General features: G+C 43.2%; 1 protein-coding gene across 3 annotated transcripts in view; it reads left to right on the plus strand.

The window, feature by feature from the left end:
* CLEC16A (C-type lectin domain containing 16A) overlaps positions 1-25,073 on the plus strand; it is a 369,068-nt gene that overhangs the window by 38,411 nt on the left and 305,584 nt on the right. For all 3 annotated transcript variants that reach the window (XM_068244692.1, XM_068244690.1, XM_068244691.1), the window contains exons 4-5: positions 4,641-4,789; positions 15,694-15,799. In XM_068244692.1, coding sequence (XP_068100793.1) covers positions 4,641-4,789; positions 15,694-15,799 — 255 coding nt within the window. The remainder of the gene's footprint in view (positions 1-4,640; positions 4,790-15,693; positions 15,800-25,073) is intronic.

Consider the following 25,073-nt stretch of genomic DNA (forward strand, 5'->3'; position numbering starts at 1 on the left):
TTTCTGCGTGATTCCTGACACAGGCAGAGGGCTCCAGTCTGCAGGCTCGGATAACACAGTCTGCCATGCTGCATCAGAGACGCTGGGAGAAAGACTTATACACTTATGCTGTATATATGTGTATATATGTATGTATATATGTATATATATATATATATATATATATATATATATATATATATATATATATATATATATATATATATATATATATATATATATATATATATATATATATATATATATATATATATATATATATATATATATATATATATATATATATATATATATGTATATAATATATATACTGGGTGCTCATATGTATTTGGCCAGCAACAACAAAGAAAAAACGTTTTGTCCATTTAAAAAAAAAAAAAAAAAAGGAAAAATAATAATAATAAACATTACTAATAATATAAATAATACACTTGCCGATCAGAGTCTTCGGCTGCAATACTTGTGCTGCTGTGCAGTGCCAGTGAATCAATGCTCTGCCTCTGTGTATTGCAGCCGGCTCTGAGACCCTGATAGGCTGATCGGCAGCTGAGATAGAGCCAGCACGAGAGGACCTACAGCGCATGCTTAGACTTGCGCTCCTCTCGTGCACGGCTCCTATGCACACTCACTGGAAGCGGGCACACGCTCTGCCCGACGCACTTCCGGTTTTGGCGGCCATATTGCTTGTTTACAAAACAAGCAATAAAAGTGTGATTTTTTTTTTTGCCCAAAACAGCAGCGAGGAGCGGCGAAAATGACGCAGAGGGGGAGAGGAGAGCGCTGCAGACAGGCTGGTATGTTTATTTTATTAAGTTTTCATGGATACAGATTCTCTTTAATGTGTCTTATTGAGATTTAATGGCATTTATATATGTCTCCATAGCCTTTTTCAAATTTGATTTCATCATGTCAAAGAAGAAAAGCATGAAGAATCAACTTCAAGGATTTGCTTTGGAGAGGCACCGGTGTTCTCTTAGCAGTAGATGGCAGTATTGCTGTACTTTATATATCTGTGTATTTAGCAGTGTTTTCAATGTCTATAATTGTTTATGAACATTTATCTATATATGAATATGCAGTACTAATGTAGTTTTGCTTATACGTATGAGGGACATTGCGGATCTTGATTTAGGTATATATAAATTTTGGTGGATGGGAGGTTTTTGGATAGGGACGGGGACGAGAAAATGAGCCAGCAGATAGGCGGAGATATGGTGGAACGCAAGCGAGGGAGCCGCACATGCGCAGATATCCCGGAAGCGGGAAGTATCCCTTACCCCGGATGCAAAGGGCGTGCGCCAGTCAGAGCGCACACCCTCCGACATCGAGAGCACGCCCGTGCTCGTTCTCCGCCCTCTTGGCGCCTCCTATTTAAAAAGTGGACAGGCTAACAGTCAGTAGCCTCTTCTGAAGCAGCCGTCAGCTGCGATCGCGTTAGGCAATCTCTGGGGTCCCCCTCTGGACACATATAGGGTAAGTGGTGCCTCCCAGTCACAGCGTGATCTTCTCTTTATGCAGCAAGTTTTGCACTGTAGCACGCAGCACTTTGTTTATAGTGAGATGCACTTTCCGGTAGATAGGTAGGTAGGATCTTGTATAGATTAATAGACATAGGTTATATTGGGTTTTCCTGTGGTTGTATATGTATTTGTTTGTGTTTTTTTTTTTCACCCTTATTTGTGTGATTTATGCACATGCTGTGTGCATGTGGGCACCCATGTTGTTGGGCGTGGATGCGCACACATCTTTTTTGCTGATATAATGAATTTGCACGGAAGCACTTTATAAGTAAAAATATTGGGACTTTTTGCACAATTGTACACATATGTGGCACCTGCCCTTTTGAATTACATATACTATTATAGTGTTATTTATTGTATTGTAATCCGGAGGTAGGTAGTGTTGTTAATAAACGACATATACCAGGAGACTATATTTTCATTGTTTTTAATTATCTTGCTTGTTTGCTAAATAAAGTTTAACATTTAACATATCTGGATCTAGAATGTCCTCGAGATATTATTTATGTATGGCTCAGATAGGTCCTCCCTTTTCTTTTTTGTGCTATGACGTTTGATTGAAGACCTAGGGGCATGATACTAAAATGGGAATACATCTCATGCGGTTCACACTTGTGTTACTAATAGGAGTTGGCTATGTCATGGGAGGCCTGGCGACTCCTGGCTGTCAAGCAACTACTGATCATGGGAGGTCCAACAACTGCTGGCTGTGTCACAGTACTCGTGAGTGGCTGCTTGCCTTGTTTCATCAATGGCTGTTACGTTCTTCTTTTGTTTTCTGATGACAGTTGTTTGAATGTTTGTTTGCTTTCTTTTTAAATGTAAGTATTGCACAAATATTTTCTTGGTCCTGTGGAGGCACACAGTGACAGACCGTGTTTATCTGGTGCATTGGCTACTTCTTTAGCTGATGTCAAATCAAGCAGCTCCTGAAGCCTTGGTCTCGCATATGGGGGACCTGACCCCTTGTATTTGAGCAGAGGGCCGATGGATCGGTGCTGGAGTGATGTCATGCAGGAGCCTAGTTAGTAGAGGGACCAATGCTTATTACCAGTGCTCGGCTGAAGCGACCCATAAGGGCTGAAGGTGGTTAGGGGATGCTTTATACATGCTGAATTCTTAGCAGATACCTGGGTGGAGTTTCATCTAGCCCGAGTACATAGCTTGGGTAACACAGCTACAACATGCATGCAGCTGGGGCTTTGGGGCTTGAGTCAGAACACTTTATCTGCATACTTGTTGCAGGCTAGTGATTAAGAATGGATTATAGGAAGCGGATCAGCACAAGAGACAGGCAAGCAGCATTTATTAAAAATAATAAATATTATATTTCCCTGAAAGGGTTACTATCGCTGTTTACACATGGCATGGAAAAGACTCTATCTAGGACATTTTATGGCTTTTATACAACAGCCAATATTCATTGCAGATTGCCGAATGATAAGATCGGAATTATCTGACTTTATGTTCATTGGATGTGAATGCATCTGGTAACTGATTGGAAAGGATTGATGAATGATTGTTTTATTGTCTGTTGAGTAATGGGATGGGATGATAAATATAGAATGATTGCAATCATATTGCACAGGGTGCATGTACTAACAACCATTTGCCAACAACCATGTGCTAACAACAATTCATCATTCCTGATATCTACATTACCACCACTATCCTAAATATGTATGTATCATGTGATCTAAATGGTAACAAATGATACACACTTGGGAGAAATCATGTTTATATTGCTCTATATGTAAGGGCTTGATGCACCAATCAGCAGTAAGATTGCTTTGTGCAGGCAGCGCATGGCTGTTTTACCATTACTAATGGTAGGGGGCAGCTCACATTTCCCTACCATAGCAAATTGCACGTTACCCTGGTAACGGATGTTGCTCAAATAGGGTAACTCGTGTTTCCACCCCAGACTTTAGTAACTGTAAAATTGCCGTGCACTGCCTACCCACAGCAATCTTACAGCTGATTAGTGCATCCCGTCCATAATGTGTATGTTCTTGTTCAACAATGATAAGTTCTTACCCTCTGGGAGACTGGAGACATTTTTTTTTTTTAGGGCTGGAGACTTCCAAGACGCACACTGGCAATTTCACTGTTGCAAGTACGCATCCGAATCCCTGTAGAAGTGCCATGCAACACTGTAGGGATTCAGGTGCGTGCTACGAAATCTGCTGCATGCCGTCCTGAATCTCACTGATATGCGATCTGGATGGTATGCTATTTCACTGTATAGGAAGCGTTTACCCATAGGTTCGGAAGCTGGGAAATGCTTTGTATCCATACATAATGGAAACGGGCTCTTACAGCAGCATTCATTGAACTGACCAGCAGTCCTTTGGACCTTTATACTTGTTGGCTGAGCATGCCATTCAGATTGGTGGGTCTGAGGCCTTTTGAATTCCCACAGGATCCATGCAATCCAGTGTCAATCTTGATAAGCTGAGCAATATACTCAGAAGATGTTGACAGTAGGGCCGGTTCACGCTGCAACACAACACTGTGCTTTTTGCCAGATCACAACAGATCACAAAAACTGACAGTAGAGGGACCCTATGTTATTAACCTCCCTAGCGGTACTGACGTATATACACGTCAAAACAAAGCATGCTGTGAATGATATTGAAGTGCATACATGTTAATACTCTCCTGCACTGTATACTAGACCCTTGCTTGACACATTTTGTCAAGTTACAGGAAAAAATGGTTATGAAAATTAATCCGATCACTTTTTGCACAGAAATCCTGGGGCAATTAAATGCCAGGGATGTTTAACAACATCTGCTCACACTTGTCAGTCTGGAATGGATTAAATGGCAAACGCCTGACCTTATTGATCCAGACAGTGGATGCAATTCCCACAGAAGCTTCTGGTGGAAATGCGTCTCCTCTCGACTTCAACCAGACACTGCACTGTCCACTCCAAATGGGCCATTTGTGATTCAACTCGATGTGAACGGAGTCCAATAATGTCCTTACATTGGCAGAATAGACTATATTAGACCATATCTGAGACCTCTTGTGGTGGATGGAAATGTCATAAATAGCACTGCAACATCTCTGGATTTTAACAGTTGACCTTTTAAATCATTTTATTTCCACCTGCAGATTATTTGCTGTCCAACAATCACGTGAATTCCATCATTGTTCACAAGTTTGACTTTTCGGATGAGGAGATTATGGGCTACTATATTTGCTTCCTGAAAACCCTTTCTGTGAAGCTCAACAGTCACACCGTCCATTTTTTTTACAATGAGGTGAGCTTGAGGTTTTCGTTTCCTTTTTTGATATCCGAGGATGAATGATCTTTAAGAAAACTCACTGTTTACTGAGAAAATGTAGTTAGTATGTACACTTTTGTAGTTAGTATGTACACATTTGCAAGTGTTTATTACCAAAAATGTTTATATTGTATATTGAGCAATTCACACTACTTGCTGTCCCTCAGAAGGGCTCACAATCTGGTGTGCCTACCACTTGAAACATTTTTGAGAAGGATTCTGCAGAAGAGTATTTTTTGGGAAGCTGAAGAAAATTGGATTACCCAAAGGAAACCTATGTAATCGTACGCCTGAACGGAAAGGAATATGGAGTCTGCCATATTTATTTCCTTGTAATCAATACCAGTTGCCTGGCATTCTGCTTCTCTTTGGCTGCAGTCGTGTCCGAAACCCAACTCTGAAACAAGCATGCAGCTAATCCAGTCAGACTTCAGTCAGAAACACCTGATCTCTATGCCTGTTTATGGTTTATAGCTAAAAGTATTAGGTACAGAGGACCAGTAGGGCAGCCAGGCAATGTGCATTGTTTAAAAGGAAATAAATATGGCAGCTTCCATATTTCTCTTGGTTTAGGTGTGCTTTAAAGGACAACTATCACAAAAAAGGTTAAACTTTAAAACCATGTAAACACATATTTACAAGAAGTACTGTACATATCTTATAAATTGGAGGCGCTCACAGCTATTGGCAATGGGTACTGTGGCACTTCTATTGGCCTGCGGAAGCAGGCTCAGACCTGTGTTGCTTGTGCATAAGCTTTGTCTTTTTCGACTCGTCTTTGAAGTAAGCCAACTCACTTTTTATATTTGATTTGATTTGTATCTAATTTTATCTTTACCTGATCGCCTCTTTACCCATATTGTATCCTCTGTTATAGTGTCCTCCATAGCGCCCTGTTGCATGGTTCTCATTATTCAGTCATGTTGCCTTCTCCCATTATAGTTGTTTACATTATAGTACCCCTGTTGTTATAGTGACTTCTAACATAGTAGTGTCCTCCCTGTCCCCTCTGTGTGCACAAGGTCACTTGGCCTCGGTCAGGCCAGGCACAGTATATCATTGCCAGGCAATGCTAGTAATAAGGATACTATTTTATGAATGCATTATGTGGTCTTATGCCTAGTGATATTTACACTAAACATGGACTGTCACTTTGCAAAACTATGGATCTAGTGGCATGTGGTATACAGATACTGCTGTGATGTGGGCCTGTAAGGATAGTGGTGGCTTCATTTACTTAGGTTCTCACAGGCTAAAGAATGCGAGATTACATAATTGATCCAGCCAACTTTGGCTGGGTTTGTTTAAAACTGTGTCCTATTGAGTGGCAACATTTTTAAAGCCCTTGCCAGGGCAATATCAGAGCATGTTATGGATTGCTGACATATTAGTGAATTCGAGCATGTGCAGTTGCTGTAATGTGCAGTACCAACTGCAAAAACTTTGTTTAATAAATCCAGAACAGCTTGAAAGTATAATGCTGGGTAAATACAATGCAATTTCCCTTCGACAGGATGAAACTGATAATATCCGACCTGTCCAGTTGGCTCCCGAGCGATAACGGGATTTGGGAAGTTATGAGTGGAAAACCAATTGTGTTATTGATCGGGAGCAGTTTAGACCCGTACACACGATGCTACTTCCTATCAGATCGTCTGTCGATCTGAGGGGAAATTGCATTGTGTGTGCCCAGCAGTAAGGTGCTGCTGCTGTTGACATTTGACATGTGTCTATCTAATCACTACTTTAAGATACATTTCCTGATCGCATCTTATTAAAGATGCCCATTAACGGTACAATTTTATTTTCATCAGATGCGATCTATCAATGTCATGTTTACAGTGGAAAGTAATCGAATGTAGTTATCAATTGTTTCCATAAATGGGTCGTTTAAGGCATTTTCTCTCTTTAGATACGATCATAAAATCCAACTTTTGGCTCAATTACCATACATTTTCTGTTCCGGTCGACCGTAGACTTTTACAAAAATTTTCACCACAAACTGTGTGCAGTTTTATGTACAATTCGATCGGAAAAGTTGAGTCAGAAGATCACATCTTATGAAAAAATTGTACCGTTAATGGGCACCTTAAGAAGTCTACACAATTCTGGTGTGATCTATTTTACTTTATGATATCCAATTAACCTATACAGTTTACCACTTGCTCAACTTGGCCTGTAAGCTGAAAGAATGTTGGCATCCCTGCTCTATTTACTGTAGTAGAATGTAAACTGTGTGACCACTAGAGGGCAGCAGTCTTTCACTTTTTTAAAATTAAGGTCTCCAGTCTTGTGACTAGAGTTGTTGGCGAACCGTTCGTCAGCGAATCCCTATGGGCCAATACTACTTCCGGGTCGCTATGACCCAGAGTAGTACGGCTGCACTGGGCTGGCGGTGCATGTCTTTGATCGCTCGCCTGTTGCCGGGCACTCTCTGTGCATGAGCGTGACGTCATTCATGATGTCACGCACATGCGCAGAAAGTGCCCGGCAACAGGCGCGCGATCAAGGACGCGCTCCGCTGGCCCAGTGCCGTTGTACTACTCCGGGTCATAGCGACCCGGAAGTAGTACAGGGTGAGTGGTTCACTGGCGAACGGTTCCCGAACCGTTCGCCGACATCTCTACTTGTGACTTGCATTGTGGTATCTGATTAACCACTTGCCGACCGCGCACTCATACCGCGCGTCGGCAAAGCGGCAGCTGCAGGACCAGCGACGCAGATATGCGTCGCCGGCTGCAGGCTAATTAATCAGGAAACAGCCGCTCGCGCGAGCGGCTGTTTCCTGTCATTTCACGGCGGGGGGCTCCGTGAATAGCCTGCGGGCCGCCGATCGCGGCTCGCAGGCTAAATGTAAACACAAGCGGAAATAATCCGCTTTGTTTACATTTTTACAACGCTGCTACAGTAGCAGCGTTGTAGTAGATCAGCGATCCCCGGCCAATTAGCGGCCGGGGATTGCTGTCACATGACAGCGGGGAGCCTGTTAGAGGCTGCACAGGACAGATCCGTTCCTGTGCAGCCTCCGATCTCTCGGGGAAGGGAGGGAGGAGAGGGAGAGGGGAATCCTGCGGTGGAGGGGGCTTTGAGGTGCCCCCCCGCCACCCACAGCATGCAGGAGCGATCAGACCCCCCCAGCACATCATCCCCCTAGTGGGGAAAAAAGGGGGGCGGTCTGGTCGCTCTGCCTGTCATTTGATCTGTGCTGGGGGCTGTAGAGCCCACCCAGCACAGATCTGAAAAAACAGCGCTGGTCCTTAAAGGGGAACTTCAGCCTAAACAAACATTCTGTCATTAAGGTACATTAGTTATGTTAATTAGAATAGATAGGTAATATAATTTTTTACCCACCCTGTTTTAAAAGAACAGGCAAATGTTTGTGATTCATCGGGGCTGCCATCTTTGTCATGGGGGCAGCCATCTTTTTGGTTGAAAGGAGGTGACAGGGAGCAGGAGACACAGTTCCAACTGTCCTGTGTCCTAATTACCCCTCCCAGCTGCATGCGCTAGGCTTCAAATGTCAAATTCAAAATGTAAAAAAAAAAATGCACCAAAACAGCAGAACGAGAGCAACAACATCAGAAATCCCATCATGCTTTGCACAGCATCAGGGGAAAAATGCCCGGGCAGTTTTCTTCTGTGCAGCTAAAAATGAGGCTTGTATAAGAGAAACAAAGTTCTGATGCTGTGAAACTGTTAAAGAAACACCAAGCCTTTTCAGTTCTGCTGAGTCGATTTTTAGTCTGGAGGTTCACTTTAAGGGGGGGTAAAGGCTAGGTCCTCAAGTGGTTAAATTGTGGAGAACCAGAATTAGCAGAATTTTCATACTATGGCTTCAATTAACTAAGCAGTTTAAAATAGTCTACTGATCGTTTGGTGTAATGTTTTTGACCTGTTTTTAGATCTGGTCTAACATTCAGTAACTACACAATTCACAAAGGCAAACAAGGAGACACCACGCCCACTTTTTCTGGCAGAGATTAGACCATCTGATTTCTTGTCGGTAACATAATTCTGTGAGGTATTTTATATGTGCGGATGGAACCTTTTGAATTTATTATGCAGGAGTTTAATTGTATGCAAAGGAGAGCTCAGCAAAGGAGAAGGATGTCGGTCATAGCTACTTGTTTATGAATTGCATCTTTTGATCAATTCCCTTTCTTCACCCATCTAATTACCAAATGGCTTAGACCAGATCTAAAAACAGGTCTTAAACATTTGGTAATAGTGAATTCTCCTTTGATGCAACTGACCAAACCATCAGTAGACTAAAGACCATTAGTAGACTAGTCTAAACTGCTTAGTGAATTGAGGCCTATGTGTTTCATAACTACAATTTCACTCTCTTAAAGGTCACCTGAAGTGTAAGGGTTATGGTGGCTGACATATTTCTTTCCTTTTAACTGCCTTGCCTGAGTTATCTCCAGGGCTGTGGAGTCAGGACAAAAATCCACCGACTCCGACTCCTCAGTTTAGGATTCCACCGACTCCTCTAATTTGCATATTACAATCTTGTTGATTGAAAGTATGTAACATGAAATTCGTCTCTAAACTGCCAACGCTTAGGAATTTTAAATGAAAACTGAAGTGAGAAGGATATGGAGACTGCCATATTTATTCCCTTTAGTCATAGACTAAAACTAGTCCTTGGTAAGAGTACTTGTAAAAGGTACGAACCGGAACCAAGAACATCTATCGGGCCCTAGGCAATGTAACTGTGGGTACATGTAAGAATGATGTGCAGGTACTCTGCAGGGTAATGAGGAGATTCTTCCTCTATTACACATTCTTCATGTACAATCTGAACATGGCTCAGACCCTAGGCAATGTAACTGTGGGTACATGTAAGACTTATGTGCAAGTACTCTGCAGGGGAATGAGGAGATTCTTCCTCTATTACACATTCTTCATGCACAATCTGAACCAGGTTTATGGGTGATAGACAACACCTCTGTGTTCAATGTGCACAACATTCTCAGTGGATTCCCTGCAGCTCTGTGGAGAGTGCATATGTAGAGTATAGTGCTACTGTGTAACAAAGTAAACCTGAGACAGATGAAATTAAAGTTTTATAATAAACCTGGGGCTTCCTCTAGCCCCCTTCAGGCTAATCAGTCCCTCACTGTCCTCTTCCGCCACCTGGATCTTCTGCTATGAGTCCAGGCACTTGAGCCAGTCTGGCGTAGTGCGCATGCACACACTCCGCCGCCGGGAGCATACTACACCTGTGCAGCACTCTTGCGCAGGTGCAGAATGCTGCTGGCTGTAATAGCGGCATGCGGCCGGACTGCGCTGACTGGCTAAATTACCAGGACTCATAGCAGAAGATCCAGGTAGTGGAGGTGGACAGCGAGGAAGTGATTGGCCTGAAGGGGGCTGGAGGAAGCATCAGGTATGTATAAAACTTTTTTTCTTTTCATCCTTCTCAGGTACCATTTAATTTGTAGTCCCCAAACCAAATTTTAACAACATATCAAATTATTTGATTTCATGAGCAAAGAGTGCATGAATTTGCATAAATCAGCATCAGCGCAGAATTATTTCCATCTCATTGACCATCTCTATTAGTGACACGGCTACACATCAGGCTTTATTCTAACAGCATAGATGTTATTTAGTATATATAAGAGATTCCTGTGTACACATCATATATACTGTACAGTCACAATCAGATATGTGTATCTGACTTTAAAAATAAGAGAACTGCTTTACTGAAGCAGCACAAGTAACTAATTTTGATTGGCTTCTTTCATTTGTGTGGACTAAGCACAGCTATTACTGTATATATAAATTATGATGACTATTGTCTGAGAAATAGAACATTTTATCATATTTTCTATTTTAATTACAGTTTAAATTCATTAGGAGTCGGAGTCGATGCATTTTTTCCCTGCTCCGACTCCAGGCACCCAAAATTGCTCCGACTCCACGACTCCGACTCCACAGCCCTGGTTATCTCTCACTCTAAAATCTGCCAAAAGCAGCCTAATGCAGAGCATATATCCAAAAAAGCATAGAGAAAAAATGTGTACTATAGTGCAAGTCCATGCACGTGCTAGGGATTCACATTTACCTTAGCGAGGATGCCGGTTTTACTCTCCCCTTGCTAGTTCGGCTCTCCTTTTCTACCACCGAGCGGTGCTGTAATGCCGTCATCCTCCTCTGGGTCCCGATCACATGACATGTTCTAATCCAAGATTCAGTGCACAGTTCTTCAGCATAAGACAAGCGGATTTTCACCAATAGTACTTCACAGGCCCGGCCCAAGTGTGTCTTCCTCAGGTGGCGGAAGTCTGGGGGCGGTACCAGGCTGGCTGTGGGGGCGGGGGGAGGCGTCGTGATCAGGTCAGCAGGAGGGGATAGCAGCGCAGGAAGAAGGAGCGGGCACACAGCGGTGGAGAGGGGGGACAACCCCCCCTCATCTGGGGCACCCCCTTCCCCGCTCCGCCCTCCAGAAATTCGACACGTGAGCGTGGCAGTGGGCGCATTCTCACAATTTTGCCTCAGGCAGCAAAAAGTCTAGAACCAGCCCTGGTGCTTCAGCACATTACAAGATCCCACCACCTGGGAAATTCCTATGCTTACCACAACATGGGTGACCCAAACGACAAAGGTCTTATTGTACATATATTTATCCACAGGGGCTAACAGTTCACCAGAAGGCTTCTCCGCACCATCATTGTCACCATATTTACTCTGCTCGGTCTGACCCTTCAGTCCCCTCCAGCTCCACTTCCGGGTGTCACCAGGTGGTGGTCGCTTGAAATGTGTTGAAGGACTATTGGTGAAAATCCCCTTGTCTTATCCTGAAGGACTGTGTGCTGAATCTTGGATTAGAACATTGAACTGTTGTTAAAGAGACTGTAAAGTCTCTTAAAAATCCTCGTTCTATTACAAAATCCTCTTTAACATCTACCTAAACCGCTGCATCCCCGCCGCTGTAATTTAAATTCCCCCAAACTCCCTGGGGGGCAATCCGGGCAGCGCCTCCATGAGAGGCAGAGCTATGAGCCACAACTCTGCCTCTCAGCGCGTCTATCAGCGTGAATCGCCGCCTCTCCCCCGCCCCTCTCAGTCTTCCTTCACTGAGAGGGGTGGGGAGAAGCGGAGATACACGCTGAGGGCCCTTTTCCACTAGCGCGTTTGCGCTAGCTGAATCGCAAAACCGCAAACCGCTAGCGATTTTACAATCGCTACGGTTTGCTTTTTAACATAGGAATCGCGGTAGGTCATTTCCACTACCGCGATTCGTTTTTTACTTGATCGCGATCGCGCCGCGGAGCGACTTTTGCCGCGATTTTGCTATGCAGTGCATAGCAAAATCGCGGCCGCAAACGTCGGGAAAACGGCGGAATTGCGATTCAGCAATCGCTAGCGTTCAGCGCGAACGCTAGCGACTGCTAGTGGAAAAGGGCCCTTACAGACGCGTGTAGAGGCAGAGCTGCAGCTCATAACTCTGCCTCACACAGGGCAGCAAAATCCACGACCAAGAAAGTCGTGGATTTTGCAGGGGAGAGGGAGGGGGGAGTTAGGGGGGATTTAGATAGATTACAGCCGCAGGGATGCGGTGGTTTAGGTAGAGCTAACATGTTAAACAGGATTTTGTAATAAAAAAGGATTTTTAAGAGACTTTAGTGTCTCTATAAGGAGCAGTCTTTTTGGACTATGCTGCTTGCACTGATATTTGCACTGTTTTTCATGATATGATGTGTGATTGGGACTCTAAGCGGGATGTCAGTGTTGTGGTGTTGGCTCTGTACTGTTGGCATCCTCTGTTCAAGTCCCGATCATGTCATATCATGTGATCGGGGCCCGGAGGAGGCTGTCTGTATTACAGAGCCACTTGGGGGTGGAAGAGGAGAGCTGACCAAGCAGGGGGAGCGGGAATCTTTCTTCCTGGATCAAAATGATAATTTTGGTATATCAGCTGTGTCACTATTGGCTCGGATAATAAAAAGTTATTACTGGATCATCAAACTGATACATACACTGTGTTTTTCAGGACATTCTAGGCTTGCTTTAGGTAATATTTTTTTCCAAGTATTTTTAATTTAACAGGCACTTAATCAAAGAAAATTAGGCATAAATACAATAATGATGCATTTGTTCATGTTTCCCCCTTCCTAATGTTTACATGACTATTGCCACAATTGTAAAACGCCTAAAAATACATTATTTGCTCATCTTGGTTAAAACAATACCTTACATGACATATTTCATCACTAGTTGGGCATGTAGCATACCATTATCGTTAGCCTGTGCTTCTGTAGTGATTGCATGCGATCGCTAGGGTGCACGGTTTGGGGACCCCAGTACTGTATAGATGCATTGCTAGGCAACAAGGTTTCAATGCATCTATATAGCGTGTGACTGGATTAGCTGCATGCTTATTTCATTTGTGTGATTAGGTACCTACTTTAGCCAAAGACATCAGCAGGACTGCCAGGTAACTGGTATTGCTTAATAGAAAATAAATATATCAGTCTCCATATCCCCCTCACTGCAGGTGTACTTTAAGGGCCCGTTTCCACTATCGCGAATCCGCATGCGGGCAACGCATGCGGATTCGCACAGTCAGTACAAGTGGATGGGACTGTTTCCACTTGTGCGTTTCCCCGCACGTTTTTCTGTGCAGAAAAAATCTGCAGGGTAGGGGCCTCAGAATTCGCCTGCGTGTGGAATGCAGGCGAATCGCACGCAATGTATTTAATAGGGAAATCGCATGCGTTTTCCCCATGCGTTTTTTGCCGCGATTTCGCATGCGATTTCGCATAGGTACCCATGTTAATTCACACAGGCAGTGACATGGTTAAAATCGCATACAGCCTTACCCATGCGAAATCGCATGCGAAATCGCGGCAAAAAACGCATGCGGAATCGCACCCGCATGCGATTTGCCTGCGGTGATTCGCCGGCGATTTCGTAACGCTATAGTGGAAACGGGCCCTCAAGCAGTTACTCTTTCATATGGGAGAAGCAACATCCATGCCGCAGGCAGTAAGCAGTCAGTAAGCAGGCGTTCTATGAATCAGTATGTCTGGATGCATGCTGGGCTCACAAGAGTGCAAAGGGATGATTTGCATGTTCATACCATTGTCCTGAAAGACTGTAGCCCATGTGCAGTTAACTTTTTCATCTGAGTTTTCTCTTAGGAGATAATTTTTCGTCTTCTCTTTGAAATTATTTTTTAGCAGTTTGCAATTGAAAAAAGTACCAAAAAGTTGGTGAAAAAGTACTATAGATTTTTTTTTTGAGTATTTTCTTGCTTGCTGATGGTTTAAAATGCATTTAATTAACAGGTTGTGAAGATATCACCTAGGGGAAAACTCAGGAGAGAAAGTTAGTTGCATATGGACCTGTGGCCCATGTGCAATTATCTTTTTCACCTGAGTTTTCTCCTAGGTGATATTTTTTGCATCTTGTCACCTTTAAACCACCAGCAAGCAAGAAAACACTAAAAATAAATTTGATAGTACTTTTCACTAACTTTTGGGTACTGTTTTAATTGTAAGGTGCTGACAAGTAGTTTTTTTTTTTAAAATCTCAAACACTGGTCCACATGACAGCCAGGGGCGCCCCAGTCTCTCTCTCACTGGCTGGGGCCCCCAAACCACCATTTTGATACCTAGAGGGAAGTGCAGGCAAGCCCTGGACCTCTCACCTCCAGGAAACTCACCCCCCACTGCCTCTAACTTGAATGCTAACTGCAACAAACACAGTTGCTAACTCCCAGCTAGAGCAATTTCCTGCCTTTATCTGGTCAGCAGATGCCAGTCAGCCAATCAGGTGTACTGTCATACTCCCTTTGCCTGCTGTACCAAATCTAGCAGGAATTGCATAAATTAGCATTCAGGTGGGAGGCTTCGGTTGGATGCAATCGTAGATTGCATCGGTTATAGGGATGCCCCGTGTAGGTACATCTCCCACATGGTCCCCTCCCTAACCACTCACCTGTCAACCGCATCCTGGAAGCTGCAAAAAATAAATTTAAAATCACAAACACTGGTCCGCACGACAGCCGGGGGCCCCAGTCTATCTCACTGGCTGGTTGTTTTTTAGAAAGATGAAAATAATCTCCTAGGAGAAAACTCAGGTGAAAAAGTTAATTGCGTATGGGCTCGTATGTCCATGACTTTTCACTCCTGCAGGTGAAACTTGCAAATGCCTTCTGTTTTAAGAAGGCAGGATTGTTCTTTGTGGTGGCTTTCCTTGTATTTCTTGGTATATATTCGCCATATTCTGTGATAGCTGCTGCCTTTACTCATAAAGGGTACCTGTGAGGAAAAAAGAAAGATCATACTTAGATACTTGTCTCCTTTGAGACAAGCTATAGATAATCCAGAGATTTCTCCCTTTCGCCTCGACCTCACCGATCCAGCTCTGGGACCTTCTGAACATACCTAACGAGCTTGTTGAATATGTTCTTGCATCTGTACTCCCCTTGTGTACAAGTGTTGTCACAAGTACGGCCTGTGGCTTCCACTCATGCTGCATGCGTGGCTTTGTACTACTGTGGAGGCACGAGTCATGCTTACGCAGTGCGGCCATGCTCGTACATGGACCAGAACGGGGCTGCAAAGAAGAAGAGGGTTCCAGCAAACATCGGTGGGCACCAGTAGGATCGGTGAAACCTCTGGGTCATACAGAGGCTTCTCTGTACTGAGGTAAGTATCTTACTTTGGCTTAGGTTCACTTCAAGGAAGGCATGCAAATGTTTCCCTCACGTCCGTTACAGAAACGCTTTGCTGCTGCAGCTTTTTATGAAAATATTTTCAGGTTTCGTATAATGACTCAGTATATTGAAATTCAGCCGACTGTTAACTTTCATATTTATTATATTTTACTTTCAACACTGATTTTACCTCTGCTGAATTCGGCAGCACACCAACGACTTTGCACTGTACACAGAAGCTATCAAGTTCTTCAACCATCCGGAACACATGGTCAGAGTCGCCGTTCGGAACATCACGTTGAATATTTATAAAGGTAAGGAGACTGGTGTATGAATTGGTTTGGTGGAACCACTAGAGCAAAAATTGTAACATTTCAGCTACACCTGTGTACGCGAGTATATGTCTAGAAATTTAAGTCTGACTCGCTTCATAAAAGTATAGGGGTTGACTTATGCACGAGTCACAGGCAACACTGACCACAGTGAGCAATGTGTGTTCTAATAGTGACATTCCCATTTGCAGCAATTTACTTAGTGGTAAGTTATACTTTCAGGAAAGGAAATGTCAAGAAAACACAGGTCTGAAGTCCTGACCACAACAATTAACAAGAAAAGGGACGGGGAAAATACTGGGCTGCATAAAAGGGAGTGAATAATTTCAGCACTTGGGGGCCTGAAGTAGGTATTGGCTGCACTTAAGGGTCAGGAGGGGTTAATGGCTGCAATGCTGTATACAGTGCAGTCAGATAACCTCCTAGTCCCCAAGTGCAGCCATTAACTTTGCTGGGTAGACTTGAGTCAATAAAAATATTCAGCTTAAGACGTTTGAATATTGGAGTCGACTTATACACAAGGTAGGCTTGTATTCGAGTATATACGGTACATTTATATGTTAACAGCCATATCAATCCATCAATATACTTTAAAGGGAACCTGAAGTGAGAGGAATATGGATGCTTCCATCTTCATTTCCTCATAAACAAAAGCATCTCTCTGGTTGTCATGCTGAGCTTTAGGTCTGAGACACAATGTGAGCGCTTTTCCGACCGTCAGCGCTGTGTCTGCGTTTTGAAAAAAAAAATTGCGCCCATTGACTTGCATTAAAATTGTGGTAAAATCATGGCAAAAGCATCACAATTTAAAAATTGTGATGCTGAATGGTGACATTTAAGGATCACATTTTGCTGCTATTTACTTAAATGATTGTAGTGTAAGCTAACAAGCTTTGTTGACTCTTAAATGTATCATCATCAGTCCAAATATTTCTCGATTTGTGTTAGCTGTACAAGAGCTTTTCAGTGTATGCTGCATCAGTGCTCCACAAGGGGCTTAGTCAATGAAATGTCCCATAAATTAGAGAAATTACATTTTGTAGAAATACCACAAGATGGCATTGCTGTTCCAGACATCCAAAAATGGAGAAATCACAAACTGAACAAGAAGCTGCCCATGCTTTACATTACCTGCAGACTCTTCAAAACAAGCTTACTCTATGCACTGTCCACTAGGATACAAAATGTTTCATATATTCGTTTTCCCTAAACTATTTTATAAATTACTAATATCAAATAACCAAGACTAAATCCTTTAATTGATTTTGATCAGTTCCATTACATACAAATCCACACATCCCCAAATATATGTGAAAAGAGTAAGTGTACTGCCAAAAATTAAAAGTTAAAAAATGGTCCTATTCACATTCACTCTAAAGGAGCCAATTAATGGTACAATTATTTTCATCTGGTGCAATCTTTCAACGTAATTCAACGTTCAAAGGTAATACTCAAGTGTTCCCATAAACTGGTTGGTTGTTAATTGCATTTTCTCGATCGACACTATCATAAAATCTAACTTTCGGATTGACTAAATGTTCTTTTCCAAACAACCATAGAATCGTTTTACCTCAATCTTCACCACATGCTGCACAGCTTTCTGTACATTTTGATCGTAAAAATTGTGTTTAAAGATCGCATCTGATGAAAAAATTGTACCATTAATGGGTACCTTAAAGGCAACCTGAGAAGAAAGAAGTCTCAGGGTTCTTACTTACCTGGGGCTTCTTCCAGCCCCCTTGAGGCCACTTGGTCCGTTGCAATCTCCCTGGTACGGGAGCGTGACGAAGAGCCACTTGGCCACAGTACTGGGCCATCCAGCGGGGGACAGAAATGGCTGGGGAGATGTCGAGGGACCGAGTGGCCTCAAGGGAGTTGGAGGAAGCCCCAGGTAAGTATAAAACCTGAGACTTCTTTCTTCTTAGGTACACTTAAAGATTAAAATATTTAACCAGAAGGTTCATGAACTTCAGTAGAAGAGTCTTAGTTTAGTGTATGCTAATAAATTTCACTCTACAGTGAAGTCCCTGCTTTCCAGAACTTGGGCATCTGGCAGTCTCAACCGACCGGCATGCCTGAAGGAGGGAATGGAGGTGGAAGTTAACTGTTTTGCATATCTTTGTGCAACAGAAGCAACTTAAAAAACTGCCAGGCGCTGTTCTCTCCACTTCCTGCAGATCCCAGGGGCATTGCTGCATCCATGAACAGCTCCCGCCATGTCACCTGACCCACATCGGGTCACATGCTCAGTGATTCCCTATATTATTATTTTATTTCCAAAGTGCTAACATATTACGCATGCGATGGACAATCAATAGGAATGCCTACAATTTTAACCCGAGACGTCAGACAGAGGTAGCTCACGGTTTTACAACATAGTACAAGGTTATACATGCAAACAGGATATAATATACATGATCATGTCATTTTTATTTTTTATTCCTTTACGGAGACACAGAAGTTCAAGTTAGTCCATGGGAAGGTTGTTATTGGTGGGGTCGCAAGTTAATTTAGCACACACTGGGGAAGAGGGGGGAAAGACCATGCCAAAGGCTTGCAATCTAGAAGGAAAGGGGGAGGGACACACTAGGTGGGGTATTGAATAGGTGCTTGGCTGAGAGAGTTAATGTGCAGTTGAGGTGGCTGGGGGTAGGCCATCTGAGGTGTTTTGAGGGCTTGCTTCAAGGTGTTGAAGGAAGGGGCAAGTCTGAGGGGGGTGGGAGGGAGTTCTATAGGGTAGGAGTGGCTCCCGAGAAGTCCTGCAGGCGCGTGGGAGGGAGAATTGTGTGGGGTGGTCAGGCGGAGGTCATTAAGAGGACTGGAGGGATAGTTGGGTATATATCTGTGGATGAGCTCAGAGATGTAGGATGAGCAGGTCTTGTGCACAGATATGTAGTTCAGGCACAGAACCCTGAAACTGATCATGAAGCAGATTGGGAGCCAGTGTAGCAGTGTAGAGCTTTACAGAGGGAAGATGTGGCAGCAGAGCAATGTGAAGAATGGATGAGTCTAGTTGCCGCATTCATGACTGATTGAAAGGGGGCGATATGATTCAAGGGGAAGCCTGACAGCGCGGTGTTGCAATAGTCAAGGCGAGAAATGAGGGCTTAGATGAGAATCTTGGTAACGTCTGGGGTCAGGAAGGAGCACATCTTGGTGTGAGTGTAGAATCTCTGTAAAATGTGGAAAAGCGCACGCATGCACACACACTTTCTCAACTTTTAATCCTTTCAAACCAATTCAGCAAGATCATTATAAAGGAAAGCAATTAAACTGAATGGTTGCAAGCCATTACTTGAACTGTAATCTAGGAAGCAGTCACTTGAGGGCAGTGTTGCACTAGAATAAGGTTTGTTAAATTGCAGTCTTTGATGAGATTTTACTCTACAGTCATCATTTCAGAGTCTCTGGCATATTGGGTAGAGAACGCACAGTGCTAGCATGAACCTGATTGATTTCTTGCCATTGCCATAACTTTAATGGCGATAGGAGCCATCATTGCTTTAATTCCATTTATAATAACCCATCCAAAAATAACAGTTCCTCTGGAATGACATGTTTACGGTGTAACATTAACATGTACTTTTTCACAGTATGTTTTTCTTTTTTTTCAATAAAATAAAAACGGGCATTTGACTATAATAGGAACACAAGACTATGACTGACTTTTTGGTAGAGATTAGCTTGTGAGGTCCTCTGAGAGACAGTTAGTGATGTGACTATAACATCACTATGTAAAGTGCTGCAGAAGATGTCGGCGCTATAGAAGTAAAGTACACAGTAATTGGGGAAACTTTGTCAATCAAGTCGGCTCTGATTGCCTTCCCATAGTGCAGGCTCTGAGATGGGTCGTGTGGTGGCAGCCTAAACCTCTTCACCATGGAATATCTGGGTCTGTGGATAACAGGGGTCCAGTTAAAGATGAGGACCAGAGCAATACTCCCTAGGTAGATAAGTTAAAGAGTACCACAGGTAAAAATGACAGAGCCTGCCATGACTGGCTCTGTGTTAATCATGATAGATTGGGGGGTTGGGGTCTCAGGCTTAAATACTTAACTGATCTTATGTCTGCGGGTCATGGGTGACAATCCCCCCTCACCAGTGCAGCCTTGGGGGGGTTGGGGTCTCAGGCTTAAATACTTAACTGATCTTATGTCTGCGGGTCATGGGTGACAATCCCCCCTCACCAGTGCAGCCCTGGTCATGTTTCAGAAGACTGCTAAAGCTGTTTGGAAATCTACGTCCTCAGTTTGGCAGCCACCAATTAGGCAGCGGCTGCCAAACTGGGGGTAGGCCATGACAAAACAGATGGGCGTGACCAGAGACTTGGCAGTGGTTTTGCCAGGGCTCCATCTCTGAGGTGGGCGGAGCAATCACCTGCTTGGAGTGATGATGTCAGAACAGGTAAGTATTTAACCTTATTTATTGCATCTAGTGCAGTTAGACAAATGTGAAAAAAATGCTATAAAGAAAGAAAGCTTTCACAAATATAAATTTGACTCCATACTTGCTAAGATATCGACTGATATCAGTGATAGTGGCAGCAGTAACACTGCATGCTGTGACAGAAGAGAACAATATTTAGGAGAGTTTTTTTTTTACTGGAAAAAGGTTCTATACAGTCGCATACTAGCTCCATAGGAGGATATGGGAGAAGCATGTTCGAGGAGGAAGGCTAAGGCCAGGGTCACACTTTGCAGAATCACATGCGTTTTCCTCTTAGTGCTATGGGAAAATCTAGTGTGATTCTACTAAGTGTGATCCTGGCCTTATACTTTTGTCCACAGCCTCTGAAAAAGCATACAGCTCAGATTTTTCTGACTGAAATCTGAATAGATTAGCTGCATGCTTGTTTCTGGTGTGTGATCCAGATACTGTTGCAGCCAAAGAGATCAGTAGGGCTGCCAAGCAACTGGTATAGTTTAAAAGGAAATAAATATGGCAACCTAAATATCTTCTCACTTCAGAGGGGACATGATGACAGGGCTGTAACAGTGATGATTAGTACCTTATGACTGCTTACAGGGAAGCAGTCAGAAAGTACTTGTCATCACGGTTACAGTCTTGGCATCATGTCCCCTCTCCAAGGAGCACAATGGAAGTCTTCCCAATACACACGTCCACACTGTCTGAACAGTGCCTGATACTGCTAATGATGTACTGTATGTACTTTGAATGATTTTTAAAAGCCAAATTGTTCTTAGCTTCTTAGGAATGTTATATTTGCGTGTCAATAATTAATTGCATCCAATCACTGAATGCAAAACTGTATTAGGATATGTTGTCTTCCCAATTTCTGATCCTTTTTATGTTTTTTCTATATCTTGTCTTCCCTTCAATCCTGATTCCTGTGTGCCCTCATGCAGTGTCATGTAAGTTTGCTAGCCATTTATCATTGTATTTCTGCATGTTATTTCATTGGGAAACCTGCATGAATTTAATTGTGGATTCAGCAAAACCTGTTCATTGAAAATCAGGGACATCATTTCCCTGCAGTGATGAGCATGAATATATCGCATAATCATAATTTCACCTCATAATTTGCAATTATGATGGGAAATAATATTGCAGTTTTTTTTAATTATTTGTTTCATTCGTAACCGTAAAACAGGAAGCGGAAGGAAGCGCAAGGTCACAATTACACACCGACTTTAGCAGTTAATAGCAAAGCCCCTATACTTGCTGTGGTAACCAAAATTGCTATGTATCTAAAAGGGGAATAGTGGGAACAAGTCAAGATGTTTTTTTCAAAAAGACCTTGTAAATTTTGATAACATCGATTTTAAAAATTTGAAGGATAAATTAGTTTTAAACTCTGTAAAATTAAATTTAGCTGTGGTACACTTTAAAGTGACACTAAGGTCCCAGTTTAATTTACATGGGGCTTTTTCCAGCCACCGGTAGTCAACCTGGTTCCCTTCAGCCGCTGTTCCCGTCCAAAAGCTGCATACGTGGCCCTAGTCAGCACTCATCTTTATCGCTGCCATGGCTGGGAGTGTTTTGCACTTGCACAGTTTCAAAAAATTGCAACTGCGCATGCACCAAACTCTCCCGGTCAAGGGAAGCGCGATATAGGAGGCGCATGAGCAGTACTCTGTGACTGGCTGAGTTGACCAGATTTTAAAGAGACACAGCAGCTAAAAGGAGAAGCGCAGAATGATGGCGAGGGACCAGGATGACTACAGGTGCCTGGAAGAACAGCAGCAAAGTATCATTTTACAGAGTTTTTAGGCTTTGCTATTAGTTAATTGCGTGCAATTACTCAAAATTACAGATGGATTATGTAAAAATCTATTGAATTTCAAAATCCATACTTATGTGTGACCTTACTTGTGAAATTTCATATAATCATAATTAGCAGATTACGATCGCTACTTCCCTGCTTTAAAAAACTCAGGAGGTGACAAAAAAATGTTGTTTTACTTACCTGTGGCCTCTTCCATCCCCTACAAGTCATGTGTGTCCCTCGCCGCTGCTCTAGTCCTCTCCCGACTCCTGCTGGCAGCCTCTGAAAATCGCAGACCCCCGGATGGGTCAGCCTCTTCTGCTCAGGTGCATGCGAGCGAGCATGTCCACATCTTCAGGAGCGTAACGCACCTGTGCAAGAAAACGCCAACCCATCTGGGGGTTGAGGATTTTCAGAGGCTGCCAGAGGAGACTGGAGAAGGCCAGAGCTGCTGAGAGGGACACGTGACTTGTAGGGGCTGGAAGATGTCCCAGGTAAGTAAAACTACATTTTTTTTGTTCTTAAAGTCACAAAATTGCATCTACTGGCAGTGGCCGGCGCCTCGGCCTACATGTTATTATAATCCTTTCTTTATACTACATGATCCTACTATACTGGTAATGTGTTATATTGACCTTGGCTGCATTTACAAATACAGGCAGTCTTCTTCTTAGGACTCTTTCATATTGCATAATGCGTGCACGAACCCGATTTCATACACGCTTTATGACCTACGGTGTGAGGTCGGGAAGTTGCGGTTCAACGCTGATCAGCGGCGTTAGTTCAAATCTACCCTATGGGGAAACGCTTGCGGTGGACGATCAAAAGCTCCCAGAAGCGTGAAAGTCAATAGACTGCCATGTTACCCCACTTATCGCATCCTAGGAGCGATCCGTCAAAATGCATGGATAAGTTCCTGGTGTGAAAGAGCCCTTACAAACGACTCAAGTTATAATTTTTCATGCATACAAACAAAAAAAGTCTTTATGTACAAGATATACATTACAGTACTGTTTTTTTTTTTTTTTTTTTTTTTTTTTTTTTTTTTTTGCTTCACAACATTATTGTTTAAACTGTTGTAAGTAGTTTAAAACTAATTAGAAGCACTGTGAAAACAACCTCCACATTAAAAAAATAAAAATAAAATTGTACTATTTTCCAATCGAATTCCGTTCAATTTTATGGAAATCGATCAGAAAATCAATCGACATTCAGATCGGACCTATTGGAAAAATTGATCTGGCAGGTAAATCTGGCATTGAACTATCTTCTATGTACCTATGCTAAACATGGTCTGCACCATCACCATTGCCTTAAGTAGTGAGTGGTGAGCTGATAAGCGATGCAAATTCAGCTCTCTGACTAGAAGGCTGCTCTCTGGGAAAAAAAAAAAAAATCAGCCATGCATATTGAAATGCCACTTTTCTTATAATGCCATTATACAATTATTTAACTTAAATTAGTAATAGTGGCCCTTTAAGGAAAAAATACTTGAATATGTTTAATAAATCATGTACTTGTACCCCGTCCACATTTAAATCACATTTTCACATTATCTTCTCCTCCTGCCTGCTGAGGGTGATATTTCACAAAACCCTGGTCGATATTTCTTGCCCAGACTAGCATCCTCCACACACTAGCTTCCCACATCTCACAATGCTCCTGTAACTAATAATGTTAATAATACAGCCTGTGTAACCACTCCTCTCACTCCTATAGCTGGTGGTATGGCAACTCTTTGTGTAATAAACTTGAAAACGTCCATGACCTCTATATTTTACTCTCTGAAAGCTTTTTCGGCCTCAGGGCTACGTAGCCGCATTGCACCGCAGGTGTCCTGACACCAGTGCACGGCAATGGAATAGTTTCCATTGCGTGCATGTTGTGCGGAGCGATACGAGAATCTGCTGGAGATTCTCGCACGGCCGCATCCCCCCGCACCCGCGTCCCATCTTCTCAATCTCCCGATGTGGAAGTGATGCGATGTGGCTAGGTAGCTGCATTCGCATCACTCATGAATGGAAACGGGCCCTAACAGAAACAGTGTTGCCTTCCTCAGACACTGTCTCACCCCTTGCACTATCATATGTTGGCTTAAAGGGATACTTAAGTGTGAGATAAAAAATGACTTTTACTCACCTGGGGCTCCCCTCAGCCCCCTGCAGCTGAACGATGCCCTCGCCGTGTCCCTCCGATGCGCCTGGTCTCGCCGGCGGCCACTTCCGGTTTGGCCGTCACCGGCCGACAGGCTGGGAACGCGGCTGATTACCCGCGTCCCCGGCCGAAATAGCGCCCTCTATAATGCTATTGCGGCCGGGGACGTGGATAATCAGCCGCGTTCCCAGCCTGTCGGCTGGTGACAGCCAAACCGGAAGTGGCCGCCGGCGAGACCAGGCGCATCGGAGGGACACGGCGAGGGCACCGTTCAGCTGCAGGGGGCTGAGGGGAGCCCCAGGTGAGTAAAAGTCATTTTTTATCTCACACTTAAGTATCCCTTTAAACTTTAGCCACATACCCAGGCCAGGAAGGAAACATGGTGGTGGTGTTACCATTCTTCTCTCAGAACTCTTATTTCAGTCCACTTTTATGCTCCTGCATTCTGCCTGTAATCTTTTGAATTCTACTGTGTGTGTTTTTATTCCACTCTTCCACTTTTACAAGGTGTCGCAATACACACGACTTCTGAACCAAACTACTTTACTTGATGAATTTTGTGCTTAGCTACCACTTTTCCTATCCACTTTCCTTCCCTCAATCATCATTTGTGATTTCAACAGTGACACTGATGCTAGCACCTTGGCTGCATTTAAGATTTGGTAAGTTACCACCTTTTGTGACCTCACATAGTGGTCTTGTGTGGGGATGTGCACCAATGACCACACACTTACATTAATTTTAGTGAACTTCTGTTCTCTATTCAATTTCATTCGTTCATCTTTCCTACTCTGACAACTCAAAACACCAAGAAACCTTCTCTGGATCCCACTGTTCTGCCTAATCCCTGTAAAGGCTGGTTCATGCATTAATGCA

Source organism: Hyperolius riggenbachi, chromosome 7, assembly GCF_040937935.1.
Source record: "Hyperolius riggenbachi isolate aHypRig1 chromosome 7, aHypRig1.pri, whole genome shotgun sequence".
NCBI classification, from domain to species: Eukaryota; Metazoa; Chordata; class Amphibia; order Anura; family Hyperoliidae; genus Hyperolius; species Hyperolius riggenbachi.